This window comes from Notechis scutatus, chromosome 1 (assembly GCF_049901735.1).
Source record: "Notechis scutatus isolate UNSWTSFEM ecotype Mainland chromosome 1, rNotScu1.2, whole genome shotgun sequence".
NCBI lineage: Eukaryota > Metazoa > Chordata > Lepidosauria > Squamata > Elapidae > Notechis > Notechis scutatus.
The window spans coordinates 329443281-329468641 of record NC_142009.1 but is presented as its reverse complement, the minus strand read 5'-3'; the positions used below and the strand labels follow the sequence as shown (position 1 = coordinate 329468641).

At 43.0% G+C, this 25361-nt stretch overlaps 1 protein-coding gene across 4 annotated transcripts in view; it reads left to right on the top strand.

Annotated features, from left to right (window-relative positions):
• Positions 1 to 21223, top strand: part of SLC25A42 (solute carrier family 25 member 42) — a 35876-nt gene extending 14653 nt beyond the window's left edge. The window contains exons 2-9 of one of the 4 annotated variants that reach the window (XM_087951735.1): positions 5225 to 5341; positions 11993 to 12118; positions 14956 to 15067; positions 15843 to 15868; positions 16553 to 16719; positions 17138 to 17254; positions 18334 to 18485; positions 20782 to 21223. In XM_087951735.1, the coding sequence (XP_087807861.1) occupies positions 12032 to 12118; positions 14956 to 15067; positions 15843 to 15868; positions 16553 to 16719; positions 17138 to 17254; positions 18334 to 18485; positions 20782 to 21107 (987 nt within the window). In that variant the 5' untranslated portion in view covers positions 5225 to 5341; positions 11993 to 12031 and the 3' untranslated portion in view covers positions 21108 to 21223. Of the gene's footprint in view, positions 1 to 4947; positions 5156 to 5224; positions 5342 to 11992; positions 12119 to 14955; positions 15068 to 15842; positions 15869 to 16552; positions 16720 to 17137; positions 17255 to 18333; positions 18486 to 20781 lie in introns of all 4 variants that reach the window. The other 3 variants (XM_087951730.1, XM_026683130.2, XM_026683131.2) reach the window with 3 other exon arrangements.
• The last annotated feature ends 4138 nt before the right edge of the window (positions 21224 to 25361 follow it).

Here is a 25361-nt window from a genome sequence, read left to right as displayed (position 1 = left end):
CTGCCGCACATTGCTGGCTCATATTTAAGTGATTGTGCACTGGGACTCCAAAATCCCGCTCACAGTTGCTACTATTGAGCCAAGTACCACCTATATTATGTGCATTTGGTTTTTCTTGCCTAAACGCAGAACCTTACTTTTCTCACTATTGAATTTCATTTTGTGAGATAGGGCCTAGTGTTCAAGTCTGTCAAGATCCCTCTGTACCTTGAGCCTATCTTTTGGACAAACAAGAAAGAAACTCAAGATTTCCCCATCTTGAAGGGGGGAAGGGGAAGCACTGTCAGGTTTCCTGATATTTTCTGTGGTCTCTTCCTGACCTGGCCTGCTTGGAAGGTCTGGCACTGGCTGACTTTATCGACAAATTGTTGGGCAGAAATATCTCATCTGTTTTCCTGCTAGGGCATTCTTTATCCTAAATAAGACAGCTGGTTGACAGCCAACTAACTCAGGGTAGAGAAAATAAGAGTCAAATGACAATAAATATTGTCATTTGACAGTAAATGGTGTCACTCCATTGATTTTGGATCTGGATCTTTGAAACAAAACTCAAAATGTTTCCGTTTTCAGCATCTGATGCCACTGCTCTTTTTGTTCAAGAAATAGCAAGAGATAATAACTGATGTTGTCAGCTTTCAGGAATACACTGGTGTTTAAATAATGCCACTGGCAGCCTTGGAAGGAAATTACAGGAGTGTCAGAATTGAACAGCAACTTGACAAAATGGAATGAAACAGCCAATTCATTATATATTAAGCTGTTCATACCGTGTTTCTCATATAATAAGGCCGGGTCTTATTTTTTTTGAGCCCGAAAAATGGCTAGGCCATGCTTTCAGGGTGACTTAATTCCCCCCTTGCATCTTCGGGCAGGCAGGCGGCGATGGCTTGGATGTTGACCTCGGCGTTGGTGGGGCATTTTGTATCAGGGTCAACGCAGGCAGCACCATATCCGGGTGTGCAACAAAAGTACTTTCTAACAGCAAGCCCCGCCATTTCCCGCCATTTCGCATGTTTTAATATAGGCCTTAATTTTGGGGGAGGGGCTTAATTTCATTTCATGCCTATAAAACATGCTGGGACTTCCTATTGGGGAGGCCGTATTGTTGGAGAAACAGGGTAGTAGTATAATGAAAGGCTTGATAACATCAGGATGGCTGAAAAACTACATTTTAGTGCCAGCATCTTCCAGAAGGCCTGGTTTGTAATAGGAGTTAGAAAAATCAGAATGGGAATTGGAAATTACCTGGTTGTAAAGCAAAGTGAATATTTATTGCGGTCCATTTATTTGTGGACTTCAACTCCCAGAATTCCCCAGCGAGCATGGCAGCTGGGGGAATTCTGGTAGTTGAAGTCCCCAAGCCTTAAAGTTGCCAAGGTTGGAACCCCTGATCTATAGGCTTAAATAGTGTATCCTTGGTGAGCAAGAGTGGCTTTTTCTGTAAATGAGGAATTTAACAGCATTTACAAAAATATCCACAATAGAAAGGTATTGTTCACCTATGGTTGGAATCTTAAATTATGATAATATTGCCTGTATATTTCAGCACTGTGCAAGCTGAACGTGAGAGATTCAAGATTATTTCACAAAGTGCTCATGACTAAAGTATGGAGTTCTACGTCGGGATCCCCAAACTCTGGGCCACATTTGTAACCGGGCCATGGAAATGGGCGAGAGCACGGATGCATCCCCCACACAAGCAGCGGCAGGCATGAGCAGCAAGCATACGTGCATGTTGCCCGTGCAGATGGAGTTGTGTGCACGTGCTTGCCAGTCACTCGTGCAAAACCATCCCTTCCCCCACTTCCCCACTGGTTTGCAAGGAAAGGTTGGGGAATTCTGTTCTATACTGTGAAATATCTGATGACAATCAAGCTGGATGGCTTTAAAAAGAGACTGGACAAGATTGGAGGAGGCTACAATCTGGGTACACAGATTACAGGACTCACGACCATATTTTATCTGACCTCCTTGAATCGAGGTAATGTGTTACTGAATGGTGGAGGGGATACGAATGAGAGCAGCATTCTTCAAACTTGGCAACATTAAGATGGGTGGACTTCAAAACACAGAATTCTCCAGCCATGCGCCTAGCAAGTCCATACAGTTCAGGAGTGGGATTCTACCGGTTCGGACCGGTTCTAAAGAACTGGTTGTTATGATTCTGCGCAGTTCAGAGCACCGGCAAATCGTGCCCCTGGCTGGCCCTGCCCCTCTCCGCCCACTCTCCCCTCCCCCTCCCCATCAGTCCTTATTGCGCATGCCCGACATGGCTGACTGTGTTCTCCCCCTCCCAGTCACTCCTTAAGGCAGGGGTCCCCAACCACCGGGCCACGGACTGGTACCGGTCCGTGGATCATTTTCTACCGGGCCGCTGGTTTGCTGGGCGCCGCCATCTTGTTTCGACGAGAAAGTGCTTCCGGGTGAGCTTTTCCGGTTGGAAAGCGGCGTTCGGGTCCTGAAGGAATCCTCGCGCCTTAGTTTCATCGAAGGGGGGGCGGCGGCGGCTTCGAACGAAGAGCCGTCCCGATGGCGGAGGAGATTAAGAAAGCACAAAAAAGGTACAAAGGAGGAGTTGAAGGTGGTGGGGAGAAGCGGGGGAGGGCTGGCTGGCCGGTCGCTCGGCTCGCCTTGCCTTGTCATGCATGCTGATGCTGGTACCGGGCCGCGGATCATTTTGTGATGCCGGTACCGGGCTGTGGCACAAAAAAGGTTGGGGGCCACTGCCTTAAGGTATTTCTTTTCCCCCCTCCTGACGAGCAGCTGTTCCTATGATCAGCTGTGCCAAGATCCCCCTAGCTGTCTTACTGCTTTTCCCAGGAAGGCAAAAAATGGAGGAGGAGCGCAGCACACACACACACACACACACACCCCTGCACTTCGCATTTTTCCTTCCTGGGCCCCAAGAAAGCCTTCTAAGAGCAAAACACCCCCCCCCCGAGGCTTCCCTGAGACCCAGAAGGCCCCCAAAACGGAGCTTGGGGGTAGCTGTGTGCCTCCCCAGGCTCCGTTTTTTGCCTTCCTGGGCCCCAGGGAAGCCTTCTGGGAGTAAAAACGCCCTCCAGGAAGCTCCCCTGAGGCCCAGAAGGCCCCCAAAACAGGGGGGGGGGGGATGTGCAAAAAAAAAGAGGAAGCTACACCCACCCAGTCACATGGCCACGCCCACCTAGCCACACCCACAGAACTGTTTTTTTTTAAAAATTTGAATCCCACCCCTGATACAGTTAGTCCTTGACTTATAACCATTTGTTTAATGGCGGTTCAAAGTTGCAGCAAGGAAAAAAACAAACAATTTACAACCTGTCCTTGCAATTATGACTGTCGCAACCCCCCCACCCCCATGGTCACCTGATCCCAATTCAAGCCCTTGGCAACCAGCTTGCACTTACAACCGGTTGCAGCCTCCTCCGGCGGTCATGTGATCATGATTTGCAACCTTCCCAACTGGTTCCCTGCAAAATATATCAGTTGGGAAAGCTGGTTTCGTTTATCAACCACATGGTTCATTTAATGAGCATAATGACTTTCTTTATGACCCTAGTAAAATGGAGTAAAATTGGATTGTTGACTTTACGACCTCACTGGCTTAAGGCAGAAATTCCAGTTCCAATTGTGATCATAAGTTGAGACTACCTGTACATCTTAAAGTTGCCAAGTTTGAAAAACACTGAATTAAGAAGTAGTGTTGTGGTGTACAGGTAGTCCTCAACTTACAACAGTTCGTTTAGTGACCATTCAAAGTTGCAACGACCACTGAAAAAAAGTGACTTATGACCGTTTCTCATAGTTATGACCTTTGCAGCATCCCCATGGTCACGTGATTGAAATTCAGGTGTTTGGCAACTGGTTCATATTTATGACGATTGCTGTGTACTAGGGGTCATGTAATCATTATCTTTTGTAGTCTTCTGACAGGCAAAGTCAATGGAGAAGCCAGATTCACTTAACAACTGGCCTACTAACTTAACAACTTCAGTGATTCACTTAACAACTGTGCCAAGACAGGTCGTAAATATGGGGCAAAGCTCACTTAACAAATGCCTCATTTAATAACAGAAATGTTGGGCTCAATTGTGGTCGTAAGTCAAGGACTACCTGTATTTGACCTGCTCACGGTCTTTGGCTGACCGTTGTTAAAAAGAATGCAACCTGTGCAGACATTTGATCTGATTCGGGAGAGATCTTGTGATTTTTTTCCCCCTGGTCTCTCTCTAACAAAAATGTGCAGGAGAAACCTAAAGAGTAAGCAAATATTGAACTACTGGGTCAAAATGACGTGGGAAGCAAGTGAAATCCTGAGAATGCTAATTGAAGGCAATATAATATGTATTGGGGGAACGTTGTGTTAATCAGAATAGAGCTGGAAGGGACTTTGGAGGTCTTCTAGTCCAACCCTCTGCTCAAGCAGGAGATCCTATTTCATTTTAGATAGGTGGCTGTTCAGCCTCTTCTTAAAAACCTCCAGTGATGAAGCCCCTACAACTTCTGGAGGCAAACTGTTCCACTGGTTATTTGTTCTCCCCATTAGGAAGTTTCTCCTTAATTCCAGGTTGCTTCTCTCCTTGATTAGTTTCCATCCATTGTTTCTTCTCCTGCCTTCAGGTGCTCCTTGGAAAATAGGTTGACCTTCTCTTCTTGGGGGCAGCCCCACAAATACTGGAATACTGCAGTCATGTTCTCCCCTAGTCCCTCTTTTCTTTAGACCGGCCAAACTTCCATAGTTTTCGTGTGCCAAACCTCAGAATGAAAGTCCTATTTGTTCTGATAGGAGCAAATTCGGCAGAGTTTGGGTGTGTACGAAGAGAACACACACACACACACACACACACACACAAAGCAATTTAAAGGAAGGGTTGTTAAGGCACAACTATTTAAACAGCCCCCTCCCACCCTTCCTCTGAAGTTTAATTGCAGCTGCCTTCTTCTTGGGTTACTTTATTTTTTTAGGTCAGGAGTGCTTGCCTAATCTCACTGGGACAGGCAGCCGTAGACAAACAGCTTCTATAATAATCTTCACTTGGATTGCCCCAGCTTCAAGTAACAAGAGCTGCTTTGTTGATTTGTCAAACTACGGAGCGATTTACGAGGGATTCCGCTTTGGAGAAGTGGGTTGAAAAAAATATCTCAAGTAAAAAGCTGCCTTCAAGCAAGGAAGGTATGTATATTTTACTTTATTAAAAAAAACAAAAAACTCTTACGCGTCTTTCATATTTTGTTTCTTCAGCTTGAAGGTGACTGTCTTCTGGGACAGGAAGGAATTATTATTGTATGGTACAGGTAGCCTTCGGCGTACACCCCTATCCAGCCCAAACTCTATCTTGCTAAGCAAGACATTTGTTAAGTGAGTTTTGCCCCATTTTACGACCTTTCCTTTACTTTGTGAAGTAAATAGTGATAGCACTTAGACTTATATACCACTTTATAGTGCTCTAAGCAGTTTACAGGGTCAGCCTATCGCCCCCAGCAATCTGGGCCCTCATTTTACCCACCTCGGAAGGATGGAAGGCTGAGTCAACCTTGAGCCTGGTGGGATTCGAACTGCAAATTGCAGTAGGAGTAGCTTGCAGTACTGCATTCTAACCACTGCACCACCGAGGCTCCTGCAGTTGTTAATTTAGTTATATGGTTGTGAAGTGAATCTGGCTTCCCCATTGACTTTGTTTGTCAGAAGGTCACAAAAGTGGATATCACATTATTTCGGGACACTGCAACCATCGTAAATATGAGTCAGTTGCCAAGTGTCTGAATTTTGATTGTGTGACCGTGGGTATGCTGCGCTAGTTGTAAGTGTGAAAATTGGTCGTAAGTCACTTTTTTCAATGACATCGTAACTTTGAATGGTCACTAAATGAACTGCTATAAACCTAGGACCTCCTGCATGCATGAAATTATTATTTGAGAAATGTCTTCATATAGTCTACCCTGTTATGGAGTCCACAGTACAGGGGAATTAAATTAACAGCTAATAGTTTAACAGCCCATAGGCTGGTCTTTCATTTCTGCAGGGCATTCAACTCTCACCCAAATTTAAAAATTTTTTTTAAAAAAACAACAACATACACATACAAAACATAAAAACATAAACATAAAACCATCTTCCATTTTATGTACATACAGTCTGTCAGTTGGTTACGTATCTTTTGTGCTATCCTTTTGTAGTCATTTACTCACAATTTATATCTGTCTTCACATTGTCAAACTAACATATGCTTATATATTTATCAGTTATTAATCATCCATGACTAAACTATTTATTCCATCATTTTATACAAGATGTTCCAAGTTTTGTCTTAAAATTTGTGTTATACTTTCAACCAGTGGTTATATATATCTATATAATGTTTTATATCAATCTATTAAATTTCTATCACAAAATTATCTAGTCTATTATGTTACCATGCCTTTTTATCCAACCATTGATAAAACAAATCCCATATCATATAAAATTGCTTGTCTTCTTGTTCTCTAATTTCAAATGTCAGTTTACTCATTTCAGCACAGTCCATATTTTTTTTGATAACTTCCTCCTGCATAGGTATTTTGTCATTTTTCCAGTTCTTCGCAAATACAATTCTAGCCGCTGTTAAAACATTTACAATCAAATATTTCAGTTCTTTATTATATATGTCCGGTATGACTCCCAATAAAAAGATCTCTGGTTTAAAGTCTATATGTTGTTTTATCATTTTTTCCAACCATGTGTGTATTTTAGTCCAATATTTCTTTGTGTCAGAGCATGTCCACCACATATGGTAATATGAACCAGGTATCTGATGACATTTCCAGCATTTATCCGATTTATTCTTAAACATTCTCGCAAGTCTCGTCGGGAGTAGGTGCCACCTGTAAAATATCTTATACAAATTTTCTTTATATGCAGTTGACATTGTCATTTTATAATTCTGAGACCACAATTTTTGCCATTTTTCTAAATCAATCCCATATCCAAAATTCATTTCTTTAACTTGTTCCTCCTCCAATTTAAATTCTAATAGATGTCCATAAAGTTTTTTAATTACCTTTTCATCAGTACCCATCAAAATTTTATCTAAGTCAGTCAACTTATCATAAATACCTTCTGTCTGAGTTTTTATCAAACCTAGATTGTATTTGCAAATATGAAAACCAATTCATTTTTACACCTTGTTCTTCCAACGCTTGCATAGATTTAAGTTCACCCTTTTCATTCAATATCTCCTCATATCTGTTTGTTCCTTTTTATATATGATTGGATAAGAAAAAGCTTCAACAGTTGATATCCATGTTGGAATTTTTAAGTAATATTGTCTTTTTATCTTCTCCCAGTTCAAAAACAATGCCTCACGAATATAATGGCTTCTAAAATACCCCTTTGTTTTAGTTCCTTTATACCAGAGAAAGGCATGCCATCCCAGCAGCAAGTCATGGCCTTCTAAAGTCAATAATCTACTGTTCCTTAGCGTTATCCATTCCTTTACCCACATCAAACTTGTCGCCTGGTAATACAGCTCCCAATTGGGCAAGGCAAACCCTCCTCTTATTCTTGCATCTTGTAACAGTTTTAATTTTATTCTTGCTTTTTTACCCTGCCAAATATATTTCAACACAATTCTATTTAAATCTTCAAAAAACTCTTTCCCTAATCGAATAGGAATTGTCTGGAATAAATATAAAACTCTAGGCAATATATTCATCTTAATTGTAGATATTCTTCCAATCAATGATAGTTGCAATTTTTCCCATTTCATCAAGTCTGTCACAATCTGCTGTTTGAGTTTAACATAGTTATCTTCCTTCAGGGTACTACATCTTGGTGTAATATGAATCCCTAAATATTTAACCTTGTTCATGACCTGTATTTTTAAAGTTTCTCCCAACTCTTTCTTTCGTCTTGTTAACATATTCCTGGTTAATATATTTGTTTTGTCTTTGTTTATTCTCAAACCTGCTAGTTTTCCATATTTATTTATTTATTTATTCTATTATATTTATTCTATTTTTTCTATTAATTTGGGTGCCGTTTCCAATGGGTCTTCTAATATAACTACCAGGTCAAAAGCTTACAATTTATACTCCTCCTTTTTAATTTTCATTCCTTTTATTTCTTTTTCTTCTCTGATGTTCCTGTTCAACACTTCCAATGTTAACACAAACAGCAGAGGTGACAATGGACAGCCTTGCCTTGTCCCTTTTCTTATATCTATGGATTCTGTTAATTCTCCATTCACCATCACCTTTGCAGTTTGTTCATGATATATCGTTTCAATAGCTTGGATAAATTTCTTACCAAAGCCCATTTGTATCAGTTGCAGTAAAATGAATCGCCAACTCACATTTGCAAATATGAAAACCAATTCATTTTTACACCTTGTTCTTCCAATGCACATTGTCAAAGGCTTTTTGAGCATCTAGAAACATCAAGGCCATTTGCTTCTCAGGGTGTGCTTCATAATATTCCAGAGTATCCAAGATGATTCTCACATTGTCTTTGATTTCTCTCTTTGGCAGAAATCCATTTTGATCAGTATGAATAAAATTATTTAAGTATCTTTTTAGTCTTTCTGCCAAAATTGAAACAAAAATTTTATGGTCTGAGTTCAATAAAGATATAGGTCTATAATTTTTAACTTGCTGCAGGTCTAACTCTCACCCAAATTTCTCTTCTCCCCTTGGCAGAGATTGATTTAAAGGGCTTTATTTAATAATGGGCACGGGTAAGATTCCCAGTGCCTGATTTAGGAGGAAGACCTGTTGAGGTAAGTGTGTGCAACTAGTCCTCAACATACATATAGTGATTGTTCGAAGTTATGACATAGCAATAGCAATAGCACTTAGACTTATTGTGATGACCCAGGCCGTGACACAAAAATAACAAAGTCACAAAAGTAGAATAAATTCCCTTTAATGCCTCCAACTTGGCCCCAATGTCCAATTATCCTCGGCTGGATATCAGACTCTTCAAAAAACAGTCTACGAAGGGAAAAAATGCAGTCCGAACCCAAAGTAAAGATAATTAGAAATAAAAAACCAACACAAACCACACTGAAGTAATTAACACGGCAGGCCAGGGTGATAAATTGCAGACTTTCAAAGGATAACTTGCAGCAACCACAGTTGGGAGGATGCCAAAACCCAGATAAGCCTTGACCAAGATAATGCACTCTTTGCTTCCAGCAAGGAGCTGTTATGCAAACGCCCCACTTATATCCTGTTCTCCCAGCTGCAACTAATGAAAGGGATCGGGGCCTTTTTCTCTCTTTCTTTTCCATGCGCAGGATGGGTGGGGGGCCCCAGCACGCATTGCTTCTGGGTGCTGGCACGCACAAACAATTGCACGAGCACAATTATCGGCACGGGAGCCGAAAAAGGTTTGCCACCGCTGACCTAACAGATTCCTACCAGACATTCTCCCTTGCGCTGCCTTAATGGATGAAGGCCTAAAGCAAGGGTCCCCAAACTTGGCAACTTTAAGACTTGTGGACTTCAACTCCCAGCATTCCTCCTCCAGTCATATTAGCTCGGAAATTCTGGGAGTTGAAATCCACAAGTCTTAAAAGTTGCCAAGTTTGGAGACTTCTGACGAAAAGGAACTTGTAATCTGACAGCTGTCCATTCTAAATCCCTCATAGCCAGAAATAAACTAGAATGAAAAATGGGATACAGAAGGAATGGGACAATTCTCCGGTCAACTTTCTTCTCGCAAAACAAGTTACAGTAGAGAAGTGGATGGTCAAAAAAGAACTACATAACCTGTGGTGTGCTAGGTGGCGTCGATGAATAGGTTTCTATATGTCTTTTTATAAATGGGATGGGGAAATCTCAAAAGTACATGTGTGTCTCCTCTATTTGGAAACCGTGTAGAACATGGGTGTCAAACTCAATGAACTCATTTCATTGAGGCTTGTGTTTGACCTGGGGAGGTTGGGGGGCTTGGCCAGGGAGAGTGGCCAACTCAACGTCACTTGTCGAGGCTCTGTTTTCAGCCGCAACAGCCTCCTGCAGCCCTCTGCCAGCGAAAATGGAGCCTGGCAAGGCCACACCAGGAGTGGTATCCAGTTGGTTCTGGCCAGTTCTGGAGAACCGGTAGCGGAAATTTTGAGTAGTTCGGAGAACCAGCAGATACCGCTTCTGACTGGCTCCGCCCCCATCTATTCTCTGCCTCCCATTGAGTCCCAGCTGATTGGCTGGGTCTTCTTTTGTTGCCCTGCGCAGGAGAATGGAGCTGGAAAGCAGGTTAGTGGGGTGGGGAGGGAATGGGGATTTTGCAGTATCCTTCCCCTGCCATGCCCACCAAGCCACACCCACAGATCCAGTAGTAAAAATTTTTTGAATCCCACCACTGGGCCACACCCAAGCTCCATTTTTGCTGGCAAAGGCACCACTGTTTCCAGAGTGGCCCCGCAGGCCACATCTAAACGCTCTTGAGGGCTGGATTCGGCCTGTGAGCCTTGAATTTGTCACCCCGGCGTAGCACTTAGAAAGTTTTCCTTAAATTACAGGTAGTCATCGATTTACAACTGTCTTTTTAGTGACCACACTGCACTGAAAAATGTGACTTATGACTGTTTTTCACTTGTGACCATTGTAGCCTTCCCAGAGTCAGACACTTGGCAACTGACTCATGTTTATGACAGTTGCAGTGTCCCTGGGGTCATTGTGATCCACTTTTGCGACCTCCTGACCAGCAAAACCAATGAGGAAGACTTAACCATGTTCCCAATATAACAGCTGCCGTGATTCACTTAACAACTGTGACATGAAAGGTCATAAAATGGGCCAAAACTCACTCAACAAATGTCTTGCTTAGCAACAGCAATGTTGGGTTCAATTGTGGTCGTAAGTTGAGGACTACCTATATGGTTTTAGTGTATTTTTTTTCTTTTGTTTTTAATTGTTACCACCCAGACATCCATTTGGGTTACTGTGCAAATTTAATAAATTAATATTTGTCAGAGTATATTCATGAACTGGAATAGAGCATGGTAACAAGGTCAGCCAATGAATAGGCATAGCAACTAAGTCAGCCAGTGCGAACTGTTTGGAAACTGAAACTTGAAGTAGCGTAGGCGTGGCTCTATATTAAGCTCTGCAGCTATACTGAGCTCTGAGTCTGTCTATTGAAAATGAAACTGCTTCTCTCCTCTGTTGTGTATAATGCTTGCTACTGAAGTTACTTGCAACATGTTTCTGTCTGAGTTTGCTCCAGGGGTGGGATTCTACCAGTTCGCACCTATTCACTAGAACCGGTTGTTAACATTCTAAGCAGTTCAGAGAACCGGTTATTAGAAAAAAATACTGGCCTAATCCTGTAAGGAAGGCAGGAAGGAAACATTCTGGTGTTGCTTACAGGAACTGCCTCTCCGTTAACCCTTATTACATTTTTTGGCAGGACTAGACTTCCTGTCTCTGGAACGTCTCTGGAGTTTTGTTCCCCTCCTTTGCTGGTACTTTGCTTGTGTGGAGTGACCATACAAAGTTACAATGGCACTGAAAAAAGTGACTTATGACTGTTTTTCACACTTACAACTATTGCAGCATCCCCACAGTCACGAGAGGCCAGGCGAGGAGATGCGTGCCTTGATGAGAGTGATGTTGAGTTGGCCACACCCAGCCAATCACATTAACACCAAGCCACACCCACCAACTAAGCCACGCCCACAGAACCTATTAAAAAAATTTAATCCTACCCCTGGTTTGCTCCATGTTGGAGAAATCTCCAACTTTGTAAAATCTACTTATGTTTATAAAGATGTTAAGTGAAGCATTGGCCATCAGCGTTTATTTTTCCGGCGCTGAATTAACGCAGCAAAACTCTGAATAATATTGTGCTTTTTTTTAAGGGGAAAAAAAAACAGACCAGAGGATTAACAGTGCAAATAAACAGCAGGAAGAGGCAGTTGAAAAATGGGGCAGTTGAAACGGATCAGTCAGATTGATTTTTTTTAAAAATGTCATATTTTGAAAAATGAATTTTATTTCCTTTTATTTCTCTCCTCTCCCTTTTTCTCCTCAGGAGCCTCAGTTCTCTTCCTAGCTAGCTTCTGAGCTTGGTATGGATAATGGTAGAGCGGTGGAAGCTCAGGTAGGCTTAAAACAGAAAGATGCGGAGGTCAGAGTCCGTGGACGTATTCTTCCAGAGGTGAGCAGTTTGTGTCTTGCTGTGTCATAACTGTACTGGCCATGAAGCAAGTCAGTACAGGTAATCCTCAATTTACAACAATTCCATTCGAAGCTACAACGGCACTGAAAAACATGACTTAAAATGTCCTTCACACCTACTGTCATTGCAGCATCCCCGTGAGTGTGTGACCAAGATTCAGATGCTTGGCAATTGACTCGTGTTTATGACGGTGGCGGTGTCCCGAGGTCATGGGATCACCTCCTGCGACCACCTGACAAATAAAGTCAATGGGGAAGCCAGATTCACTTAGCTGTGATGACCCGGGGCATGGCACAAAAGCAACAAAGGCACAAAAGTAGGTAGAGTCCCTTTAATTCCTCCAACTTGGCACCCAATGTCCAATTATCATCGAAAGAAAAAACTCTCCCAAGAACAGTTTTTAAAGGGAAGAAAGTCAGTCCGAACCCAAAGTACATCTAAACTATAAATAAAAATCAACACAAACCATGCTGTAGCAATTAACGAGTCAGGGCAGGATAAGGAATTGCAGACTTCAAAAGATAACGAAACACACACAGTTGGGAGGACACCAGAACTCAGAGAAGACTTGACAAACCAAAATAATTCACACTTTGCTTCCAGCAAGGAGCTGTGCGCAAACACCTTCTTTATCCTGCTTTCCCAGCTGCAGCTAATGAAGGTAATCAGGGCCTTTTTCTCCCCTGTAACCCACGTTGCTCCCTTATCCGTTCCTCTCTGCGTGCCCTAGGATGAAGAGGGAGTGGGCCTGTGCCTTCCTCTGAATGCCCAACCGGACTGTGCCCTTCCCCAGTTTCCTCCACAGCCACCAGAGCCACACTCCCGCTCCCTGTCAGCTGTTCCACCTCTACCTCAGAGTCAGATTCCAACAGGGGCATGACACTTAGCAATCGGGTTAGTAACTCAACAACTGATGTGATTCCCTTAACAACGGTGAGAAGAAAAGTAGGGTAAAACTCACTTAACAAATGTCTCACTTAGCAACATAAATTTGGGGCTCAGTTGTGATCGTAAGTTCAAGGATTACTTGTAAAAGTCAAATGAGCAACAAGCTTAAAAGCAGCAGCAAAATAACATTTTTTTTAAAAGTCGGTATTTGCCATTACTGAAAAGGCTTTGGAAATTCAGTGTTGATGTCCAAAGGCAGCATTGCAACATGGTAAATGGCTCCTGAACAAAGAGATAGGAGCCAATGCAATGTACAGGTAGCCCTTGACTTACGACCACAATTGAGCCCAAAATTTCAGTTGCTAAGTAATGCATTTGTTAAGTAAGTTTTGCCCCATTTTATTGCCTTTCTTGCCACAGATGTTAAGTGAATCACTGCAGTGGATAAGTTAGTAACACAGTTGTTAAGTGAATCTGGCTTTCCCCATTGATGTTGCTTGTTAGAAGGTTATAAAACGTGAACACTTGTCAGCTTTGGAAGCCATCTTGAGATTCGATGCTCCCACGCTGCCACAAGCCTGAGAAAGTGGGGAGGGGGGATTCAATGGAGTATCTCTTAAGTAGACAAAATGATGTCCTATTGTACCCTATGACTATCATTAAGTGTTGGACTTTATGATTCTTGACAAATGTTATCTTTTCTATTTTGTACACTGACAGCTTATTCACTGAAGACAAATTCCTTGTGTGTCCAATCACACTTGGCCAATAAAGAATTCTACTCTACTCTACTCTACTCTACTCTGCTGTACTCTACTCTATTCTATAAGACTCTTTTGTTAGTTCAAGGTCATTGAGTATGGCGCAGAATGAAATAAGAATCTTACTTTAGGACGGATCGTGATTGGGCCATGTGATGGATGGATTTGGGCCAAAGAGGGGGATAGATTTGTAGTTTTGAATATTGCAAGGAAGCCCAAAACTTTCAGATTTGGGATTCCGCAGATGTGCCAGTTACTATCTAAATAAAGCAATCTTTAAGAGATGTCTGTCTCGGAGTTATGGGCTGGAAAGGAGGGTTGCTGGAACGTTGACTAACACTGGACCCAGGCACACTGCAACCGTCATAAATATGAACCAGTTACCAAGTATCTAAATTTTTATCATGTGGTCCATAGGGATGCTTCACTGGTCCTAAGTACAAAAAAAAAAAAAAAAACAGTCATAAGTGGCTTTTTTCAGTGCCATTGTAACTTTGAATGGTCATTAAATGAACTGTTGTAAGTTGAGGACTACCTGTATGTCATCATCTCTTGTTCCTCTCTTGTGGTTTGAATCCTGGGAGTACAACTTTCAGTGTCCGACTCTTACTCTATATCAGGGATCTCCAACCTTGGCAACTAAGATTTGTGGATTTCAACTCCTAGAATTCCCCAGCCAACATGGCTGACTAAGGAATTCTGGGAGTTGAAGTCCAGAAGCCTTAAAGTTGCCAAGGTTGGAGACCCCTGGCCTACATGAGTCTCTGAGTTTGATCTGTTTTTTGTTTTGTTTTGTGCATCCCAAATGCCGCTGAAGACCCAGACTCAGGTCAGTTGAAGACTTACTGGCTGCATTCATGTCACATGCAGAGCTTGTTTGGGTTATACCCTTGATTAGGCATTTTGTGACTTAGCATGCTAAGCAAACCCTGCCTGTGTCATTGTAATTCATTAATCCAGTGGAAAGTCTTTGTGTAAACGATTAAGTATTCCTGCTAGAAAATATTGTGCAAAGTTCTGCTACCAGCTTAAAAGTAAAGGAAACTTATCACTGACTTCCACTAAAAAAGAACATGTCTGCCATTGCTTACGAGAGAGAAAGTCCTTGCTGCTATTTTTCTGTTGCATGATTCAGTCTCTTAACATGTTCTGATTTTTCGGTTCCAGAGTGCTGAAGAGAAAAAAAGTGTGATCAACTCCCTGGTGTCTGGGGCATTGGCTGGTGCTGTGGCCAAAACAGCCGTGGCACCATTGGACAGGACGAAAATAATTTTCCAAGGTACACATGAGATTAAGGGGGATCTTCAAAACTTTCTCAGTTATGGGAGTAATTCTAGTTTCCTCTGAATCAGTGTTTTTCAAATTCGACAATGTTAAGATGTGTGGACTTCCACTCCCAGAATCCTTGGCGGTAGCCTGGTGGTTGAGGAATTCTGGGATTTGAAATCTGTAGATCTGCATGGTCCCCAAAATTAAACAAACAACTGCGTTTATTCCTGGTTTGTCATTGCTCTAACCAGCTTGGAAGCCAGATTTGACTGCTGCCTTTAGGGATTTGAAGAATGTCCTCTTAAGACTAAATATTCTCACTTCCTTCTCACTCTATTTGCAGGACTTGGTTTTTGATCTCTTCTATCCTCTCAATCTGTTCTATTGTCTGACTCCTCCTTAAAATATGGAAACCAGGGTTGGACCTACTGTTTGAGGTGGGATTCTGATTAATGTAGAATAGAGACAAATTTGAGTTCCTCCTATCAACATTCATAAACTCCCAGAATTCCCAAGCTAACATGACTGGAGGAGGAATTCTGGGAGTTGAAGTCCACAAGTCTTAAAGCTGTCAAGTTTGAAGACCCCTGCTGCAGGCTAATGTGGACCTGTTGAGGCATTAGATGCCAATTCACAAAGGCAGCCAAGATGGTTCTCTTCCTTGATTGGGGTGTTCCAAACCAAATGCAAAATATGCTGATTTGTGGCATGGATTAGTCTGCCCATAGATTTCCTAGTTGCAGTGCTGATGTGTGTATGACTTATTCTTTTTGTTCTGTTTTCAGTGTCGTCGAATAGATTTTCTGCTAAGGTAAGGTGAAACATCTTTCTCTTTTCTAAGGTTCATTGCAGATTGAGCAGTTGGGAAGGATTAAATCTCACTGAATTGTTTCCATGGGGGGCTGGCTCTCAGCTTAAAACCCCTCTCCTCTGCCCCTCCTTCTAGCCTCTTAAGAGACAATGGAAATTAGTCAAAACAGTGCTACTTTAAAATGGTAGGCACATGTACGTGCCGTGGTGGTGCAGTGGTGAGAATGCAGTCTTGCAGGCTACTCCTGCTGACCTGCTGATTGCCAGTAGTCATTTCAAGTCTGACCAGCTCAAGGTTGACTCAGCCTTCTGTCCTTCCAAGGTGGGTCAAATGAGGACCCAGATTGTTGGGGGCAAGTGGCTGACTTTGTAAACTGCTTAGAGAGGGCTGTAAAGCACTGTGAAGCTGTATATAAGTCTAAGTGCTACTGCTATTGCTAAGAAAAGGATTAGGGGGAGAAAAGCCATGGTGGCGCAGTGATTAGAATGCAGGCAAATCCTGCCGACTGCCAACAGTTCGATTCTCACCGGCTGAAGGTTGACTCAGCCAGGGCTGCAGTAGAAGATAAGTATTAGAGCTGAAAATGGGTGGCTTTTTAAACGCTGCGCGCGCTCACTAAACCACTTGTTGCACCGGTTGAGTCTCACCACTGGTCACACCTAATGCAGCTCCTCTTCTGTCTAGGAGGCCTACCGGCTGATCTATCGTACCTACCTCAGTGAAGGCTTCTTCAGCCTATGGCGAGGCAATTCGGCCACCATGGTTCGGGTAATCCCTTACGCTGCCATCCAGTTCTGCGCACACGAGGAATATAAGCAGCTTTTGGGCAGCTACTATGGCTTCCAGGGAAAGTAAGTTGCTGTGGAGCCTCAGTCTCCCGAAAGGCCTTGGCCCGAGCATGTGGGGAAGACGTTGTCGGGGGCAAGAATTCAGGAACCAGGATAGAATTCAAAAGAGTTCAGGTTTACTCCATGTTACCCATACACAAGAATCTGAACTACTCACAGGCAGGGCAAATTTGTGCCAGATAACCATCATCAGACTTCAAAGGGGGCTGGACTTAGGTCTTTGTGGTTTATAAATTTTGATTCATGGCTTAGCCTGATGCATGAATCCTGCCCACTGTACTTTTTGTGGCAATGGAACACAGCCAGAGTTTTGGAATGAGCAACGTTCAGTTTGGAAGCTTTTTTTGCCCAGTCTAGGTGGTATTAAGGAGCCAACAAACAAAGAAATTCTCCTTTTCAAATATTACTTCTTTTGTTTCAGGGCGCTCACCCCTCTGCCTAGATTCATCGCAGGGTCTCTAGCAGGGCTCACAGCTGCCATGTTGACGTATCCCCTGGACCTGGTCCGTGCCCGTATGGCAGTAACGCCGAAGGAAATGTAAGTAGTGAGGAAAGGACGTGAGGTGTATTCTTTTAACTATTATCGTTCCTGAAAACCTACATAGCGAAAGGTTGGAGCACAAACCTTCATCCAAATGAAGACTTGCTTTGATCACTTCCGAAGCCAAGAAAGTTTCGCCAGTTATGACCAAAAGAGATCGTTTCTTCCGCAAAGGCTTCCTTCCACTCCAAGACTGTAATTGGTTCAATAATTCAATCATCCATAAAATGGTTTGTTTGTTCACGGTTTACTTGGTTGAACCCTTCAAATATCTTAGGGATGCACTAATCACAATGACAAAAATATATATATATATATATATATTGACAAGACTGTAGTGGAATGTAGTCTGGATTCCCGGGAGGGAGGGATAAGGGTGGTTTACCACATTCCCCCATTGCAGTCCTCTTGTACACACAAAAGATTCAGCCTACCCTAATAAAAACCAAGATGACAAACATGGCCAGCCGGCCAACACGTTTAAATTCCCCACCCTTAGGAGATTCCCTAAAATAGTGGCATATATCCTGCAACTGGGACAGCCATAAATCCTTAAGACTTTATCATCCGTCCCGTTGGCATATGCAGCAAAACAAAAAACAAAACAAAAAAAAACTCCTGGGACATTGTTTTACCAAGAGTATAACTTTACTGATCGATCCATATAGGCACAGTAGAAAGCAAAGCCAGCTCTGACTTTTAGTGAAAAAACTGCATAGATAAAATCCCCCTTTCCCCCCCTTGGCCACCCACTGTCCAGTGTGTCCACCAAGCCAGTGCCACCTCTTTGTTTTGGGAAACAGTCTGCTCGGCTGAAAAATCTCTCATCCTTCGACCTTGAATTGTCGAGATTGTCCTAGGCCACAGACGGTGCACATGGATTCCTTAATTCCTTCCCAGCCACCCCTACATTCCAACCATTCCTCCCCACCCCCTGGTTTCTGTTGTCTGTCTGTGAGCGAAAGTGCAGAGCGCGTCGGCCTTGACATTTTCCCTGCAAGCTTCTTTCTAACTTTTATCTGATGTTGTCAGGATTCTAGTCCATAAGGCAACCTTATTCCATTTTTCCTTGGCAGGTACAGCAACATCATTCATGTATTTATGCGGATATCTCACGAGGAAGGATTGAAGACCCTGTATAGGGGCTTCTCACCTACCATCTTGGGGGTGATCCCTTATGCTGGATTGAGCTTCTTCACTTATGAGACACTGAAGAAGCTGCACGCAGGTAAGGACCATCAAGCCAATATGAATATATGCAGGTAGCCCTCAACTTGTTTGTTTAGTGTCCATTCAAAATTAACAAGAGCACTAGAAAAAGAAATGACTTACAGCCGGCCCTTGCACTTATGACCATCACAGTATCCCCATAAACACATGATTAACTTTCAGGCGCAACTGGCATGTATTTACAGTGGTTGCAACATCCTGGAATCAAGGTGATACCATATGTGACCTTCCCAGCTGGCTTTCGACAAGCAAAGCAATGGGGGAAGCCAGATTTGCTTAACGACTGCGTGATTCACTTAACAATCGCAATGATTTTCTTAACAATCACGGCAGAAAAAGTGGTAAAATTGAACATGACTCACTATCTAGCCCCAGAAATTCTGCTTCCAATTGTCATAAATTGAGGATGGCCAAACTGACAAGCAACTGATTTTGGACCAAGCATGTCATTTAAAGCAAACTTATTAACTTAAAGGAATTCTTAATGTTAGATGTGATCCGACTACAGTAATTTTATATGGGATTAGACCAAATCCACAGAATTGGAATTCTGTGAAAGGGAATCAGAAGGAACCAATCAGGGTGAAACTTGTTGTTACCGTGTTTCCCCGACAATAAGACCCTGTCTTATTATTTTTGCCACCCAAAAAGGCACCAGGTCTTATTTTCGGGGGATGTCATCCACTGACTAACCTCACTGGCGCGCGTCGCCCACGGCCTCCTTTTCACTGTCAGAGGCCTTCAGGAACTTCTTCTTCTGCGGCCGGAAAGGCTTTCCTGAAGGCCTTTGCAGCTGATAAACAGAGCTCTGGATCGATCCATAGCTTTGTTATCAGTTACGGAGGCCTTCAGGAAAGCCTTGCCAGCAGCAGAATTCTGGGAGTTGAAGTCCACAAGTCTTAAAGTGGCCAAGGTTGGAGACCCCTGAGCTAGATGACTATAAAGGTAGGATAAATCAAAGAAATTTTGGAATAAAATAAGGATCTGGTTGCAAGAAATAACTGGTTTAAAAATAGAACTTAAGCCTGAAATGTTCTTGCTAGGGATAACCAGAGGTGAATATAAGGACATTGAATATATAATAATACAGCAGCTAGAATAACGTATGCCCAAAGTTGGAAATTAGAGAGCAGCCCCACAGATGATATGATTATAAAGAAAATTATGGATTGTGCAGAAATGAATAAACTTACAATGGAAATGCAGGAGAAGGAAGAAAAAGAATATTATATGGTCTGGGGAAAATGGTATGTTTGGTTAGATAACAGGAATAAAAGATAATGCAAAATGTAAATGTAAATGATGTATGTATGTGTGTATGTATGTATATGTATGTATGTAAATGAAAACGGAAAAGTCAATGCCACAACTTACTGCAAAAATTGTATATATGATTTGTTTTTTTTAAAGGTGAAAAAATTGAATAAAAAGTATCTTAAAAAAGAAAGGTGGGATACAAACAAACAAGTTCAGAATTTTGCAGCGTAAATTCAGCACCAGAAAAGTAAACACAGACGGCTAATAGCTTCATTTAACGTCTTTATAAACATATTAAGTAAATTTTACAATACCAGTTGTAGATTTCTCCAACAGGGAGCACTCTCAAACAGAAGCAGACATGTTACAGGTTCAGAGCAAAGCAGCAACTCAACTTCAGCAGGACAAGCAAGCTAGTTTCAATAGACAGACACAGAGCTTAATATAGAGCCACCCCTAGGCTACTTCTAGTTTCAATTTCCAAGCAGTCCTCATTGGCTGACTTAATTGCTATGCCTAGTCATTGGCTGATCTTGTTACCATGCTCTATTCCAGGGGTCTCCAACCTTGGCAACTTTAAGCCTAGTGGACTTCAACTCCCAGAATTCCCCAGCCAGCTTTGCTCAACTTCAGCAGGACAAGCAAGCTAATTTCAATAGACAGACACAGAGCTTAATATAGAGCCACGCCTTGGCTACTTCTAGTTTCAATTTCCAAGCAGTCCTCATTGGCTGACTTAATTGCTATGCCTAGTCATTGGCTGATCTTGTTACCATGCTCTATTCCAGGTCTCAACCTTGGCAACTTTAAGCCTGGTGGACTTCAACTCCCAGAATTCCCCAGCCAGCTTTGCTGGCTGGGGAATTCTGGGAGTTGAAGTCCACCAGGCTTAAAGTTGCCAAGGTTGGAGACCCCTGCTCTATTCTATTAATATAATCTGACAATACAAACATAAATAAATACAAGCATCCGTTTGTCGTCTTTCTAAGCATCTCCACCCTGCCTCCTTTTCTTCCTTTCTTTCTTCCTCTCTCCAGATCACAGCGGGAGGAGAGAACCCTACCCGTTGGAAAGGCTAGCGTTTGGGGCTTGTGCAGGCCTGATCGGGCAGTCGGCCTCTTACCCTCTGGACGTGGTCCGTCGGCGGATGCAGACCGCAGGGGCGCTGGGCTACTCCTACGGGTCCATCCTCCTCACCATGAGGGACATCATTCGGGAAGAGGGGCTCGTCCGAGGCTTGTACAAAGGGCTCAGCATGAACTGGGTCAAGGGTCCCATCGCCGTGGGGATCAGTTTCACCACCTTTGACCTCATGCAGATTCTCCTCCGTAAATGGGAGCGCAGGGTGAATGTGCAGAGGTAACGCCAAACTTGCCGCCCGTGTAAGGGCTCCTTGTGGAGAGTGAGCGACCACCACGGTGGCGCCAGTCGATGCTGACGAACGAGGATGGACAAATCCTTCTTTTTTTTTTCTTTTTTTTTTAAATCCCTATTCCCTGATCCCAGACGAGATTCTCACGATAGATCTGAATGACCTCGGAGAATTCGGTTTCAGGCGCACACAGATTCCTCTTTAACTGTGGCCTATCTCCTCTCCGGTTTCCAGATAATGAATGTGCAAAGAAAGAATAGTAGAAGTCAGTGCAGGATTTTCACTGTTTTTACGATGGGATCTACCCATTCCCTGAATTCTCCAAGTTAGGGGAGAAAAGGGGTCGCTTTCACTGCTAGCCTCGTAAGAGGAGGCAGCAGCGGATGTGGTTTTATCTGTGTCAAACGTTCCCTCCCCCCATTCTTCCCATTCTCCTTTTATTTTTATTTTTTTTCCCCCACAACTCTCCTCACGTATCATTTACCTCTTGGAAGTGCAATGCCAGATTGGGGTGGGAATATTTTACCATAGAGTTGACTTAAAAAAAAAAAAAAAAGGACACTTCCTCTGGAATTTTTGGGGGTTGCTGGAAACCAGGAGGTCTTACATCGACAGTGGTTCGCCTTGTTGCTTTCCAGAGCAGCATTTAAATAAAGGATTTTGTGTTTTGCTTTGTCTTTCAAAGAAAAGAAAAGAAAAGAAAAAGCAGCAACAACAGCTGGTTACCAGATAGGTTTTTCCCTTTCCATTGGAGATGGTTCACTCTGGGGGGAAAACATTACCAGTGCACAGTGTTAACTGGAAGCTCTTGCTGTCTTGATATGCTATCCATTTTCATTTCTTCAGTATTATCCATGTTATTTCCTCAGTAGGGAAAGGAACTTGAAAGGATTATGGCTCTTTTTCTGGCTCTTTTTCTCTGAACCATCCGTGCTTCGTGTGTTTTTAAGAAATTTGCTTGCTTGAAATTGGAGGGAACACACCTGTTGGCAAAACCAGCAGCCTCATGTTGTAACCTCCTTCCTAAATAGTATAATTTCACTACTTATTTTTCCTTTTCCTCTCCTTTCCTTTGCTGTTGCTTGTCAGAGTGGAGAATACCATTGTGCCACGTTGGGCAAGCTTGCTGTGGCAGCTTATGTATTTCCTGCATTTAGGTGTCTTTTGGACAGTTTTTTGCTGCTTTTTGCTCTTTTTCTCTTGCCTGTTTTCTGCTTCATCCAACTTTAATGCCACTTCGGTTTGGGGTGGCGGGGATAGCAACAGATTACCCCGATGCGATTCTCAAGTCCTTCCCTTCTGGCTAAAGCAGGGTGGGAACTGTGGCCCTTTTATGACTTGTGGACTTCAACTCCCAGAATTCCTGAGCCAGCATGGCTCAGCTTAGGAATTCTGGGAGTTGAAGTCCACAAGTCATAAAAGGGCCACAGTTCCCACACCCCTGGGCTAAAGGAAGAAAGAAGGAATGGTGTATGTGACAGGAAAAAAAATGGGTCTATGGCAAGGCTAAATAAAAGACACTCGGTTGTGAACTGACATTGATCCTTCCCCACATGCTGGAAACTTTGACTCTTGACATTTTGTGGGCCACAAATATTTTGTGGTGATCTACATGCACTACGCCCCTCCACACACAGCATCCTAATTGTTCTGTGTATGGCCCTAGAAATTCTACAACTTCACTTGTTGATTCTTTGCAACGTCGGTAATCGAATTTGATTTCTGCAAAGGGGTTCAGAATCTTAACGGAAGCTTTTGTTATCGTAAAGCTTTTTTTTCTGCATTTGAGATTCTGTAAGCGTCCCGCATCCCACCCCCAGAAACCATATTTTTTTTAAAGAGGCAGACTCCAGAATGTGATGCGGAGGCGTTGTGCACACAAAACACGTTGACTGTGAAGGAAGATACGTGAGCAGCCTCAAGGCTGCTAAGCTGCCAACGTGCACAAGTCAAATCACAAATCAATAAATGTGAAAGATGTCTCAAATTGAGACTTATGAATATAAAACTCAGCTCTTAGAAGAAGGCTTTTCTCCTCTTCCCCTATCCACTGCTTAAGCTTGGTTGCCAATTTAGCTTGCTTTTTTTAAAAAAACCTGCTTTATATACTTAACATTGCACCACTTACCTTATGGCAGAGATCTCCAAACTTGGCAACTTTAAGACTTCTCCAGCCAGCTAGAGAATTCTGGGAGTTGAAGTCCACAAGTCTTAACGTTGTCAAGTTTGGGGATCCCTGCCTTATTGTCTTGCAGAGCCTCTTGGCCATAAATGTTAGACACTATCACAAACATCCCCTGGTCATTGTAATCAAATCAAATTCATTGGGGTATATTGGACATTTAACTGGGGAAAGAAACCTGCTATAATGGGGATTAGTTACCTATTTGTGTGGGGCTAGTGTGGGTCTTCTTTGTTCCCCAACATCAGCTCAGCTGGAGAACTTTACCAAGGCAAGTTCAGCAGCGTGTTTTTCTCTCGTCTGCACATTCCTAAGGTCAGAGTGTCTAGACCAGGGGGGTCTTCAAAACTTGGGAACTCTAAGACTTGTGGACTTCAACTCCCAGAATTCCTGTGGCTGGCTGAGGAATTCTGGGAGTTGAAGTCCACAAACCTTTAAAAAGTTGCCAAGTTCAAAGATCCCTGGTCTGGAGCAGAGGTGGGGGACGAAAGAAAGCCCCTTTATGGCTTCTGGACTTTCAACTCCCAGAATTCCTGATTTCTGCAAATTGAAGCCCACAAGTCCTAAAAGGGCCATCATTGCCCACCCCTGGTCTAGAGTGGGTTTTTTTTTTTCCAAACCTAGCAACTTTAAAATGTGTGGACTCCCAGAATTCTCCAGCCAGCGTCCTGGAAGTCCATACATCTTTAAATCGCCAAGTTTTAAAAACACTGCTCTAGAGTAATAGTAGTTCAAGGGCAGGTTGGCCTCCCCTCCTTGGAACCTAGCCAGGGTTTTCCTTGCTCTAATAATACTTTGAAAAGGTCAATACTAACCGGTTGCCCTAAATGGCACCTTTCCTGTCGCTGCCAACCTTCCTGTGCTGAGCAAGGTGATTTTTAGCAAATGCTCAATGCTGTTTTCCTAGGGCAGGGTTGGGCAAGTATGGCCCTTTTATGAATTATGGACTTCAACTCCCAGAATTCCTGAGCAAGCCATGCTAGCTCAGGAATTTTGGGAGTTGAAGTCCACAAGTCATAAAGGGGCCATAGTTGCCCACCTCTGTCCTAGGGTAACAGGTCAGTTAGTTCAGGGGTCTCCAACGGTGGCAACTTTAAGACTTGTAGACTTCAACTCCCAGAGTTCCTCAGCCAGCTTTGCTGGCTGAGGAACTCTGGGAGTTGAAGTCTACAAGTCTTAAAGTTGCCACCGTTGGAGACCCTGTGCTAGTTGACTGATGTCTTTGCTGTATTTGAATGTGCCTTTAAAAGGTGTTGTGTGGGCCTCTTAAGCAGAACAGGAGTGCTCTTGTTGGGCAAGGGGAGCTATTTTTTGAGAAGTAAATCGGTGGGGAAACAGGATGCCTTTTCACCTTTACAGAGGTCTTCTCCAGGGGATTGTCTGGAGAAACCCCCTTCATTGTAGAAAATCCATGGTGTGTTCCAGGCAGGGCTGTTCCTCGTTGCTTTGTGCAAACAGTATATATGATTGCAAAGTCACAAGATGTTTCCCCGCTGAGGGTTGCGTGCCCACGAGCAGTGTTTTAAAGGAAAGTGAGCTAGCCACTGAAGTATTTGGCACCGCCGCACAGCCAAGTATTATAAAGGGTGACTTTGGAGGGCTACTGAAGCCTTGGGGACAAAGGCGTTCTACGGCGTGACGCATTCGTGCAGAACATGAAACACAACGGCCTCAGCTGAAGAGATGTTCTCTGCATTGTGGCTTTTTATCTGGCCAATGATACTTTTGTTTTATATAGATGTTTATAGTGACATAATTCTAAAATCTGTGCCAAGGGGAGGAGGTATATTTAATAATAAAAAAATGAATTATCCAGTTTGTGGTGTATGTTGTGTCTTTTCTTTTCTTTTGTCTAATTGTATAGAATTAGACGGCATCAGAGGTGGTATTTAGCAGGTTCTAACCAGTTCTTGAGAACCGGTAGCGGAAATTTTGAGTAGTTCGGAGAACCGGCAAATCCCACCTCTGACTGGCCCCGCCCCCATCTCTTCTCCGCCTCCCGAGTCCCAGCTGATTGGCTGGGTCTTCTTTGGTTGCCCTGCACAGGAGAACAGAGCTGGAAA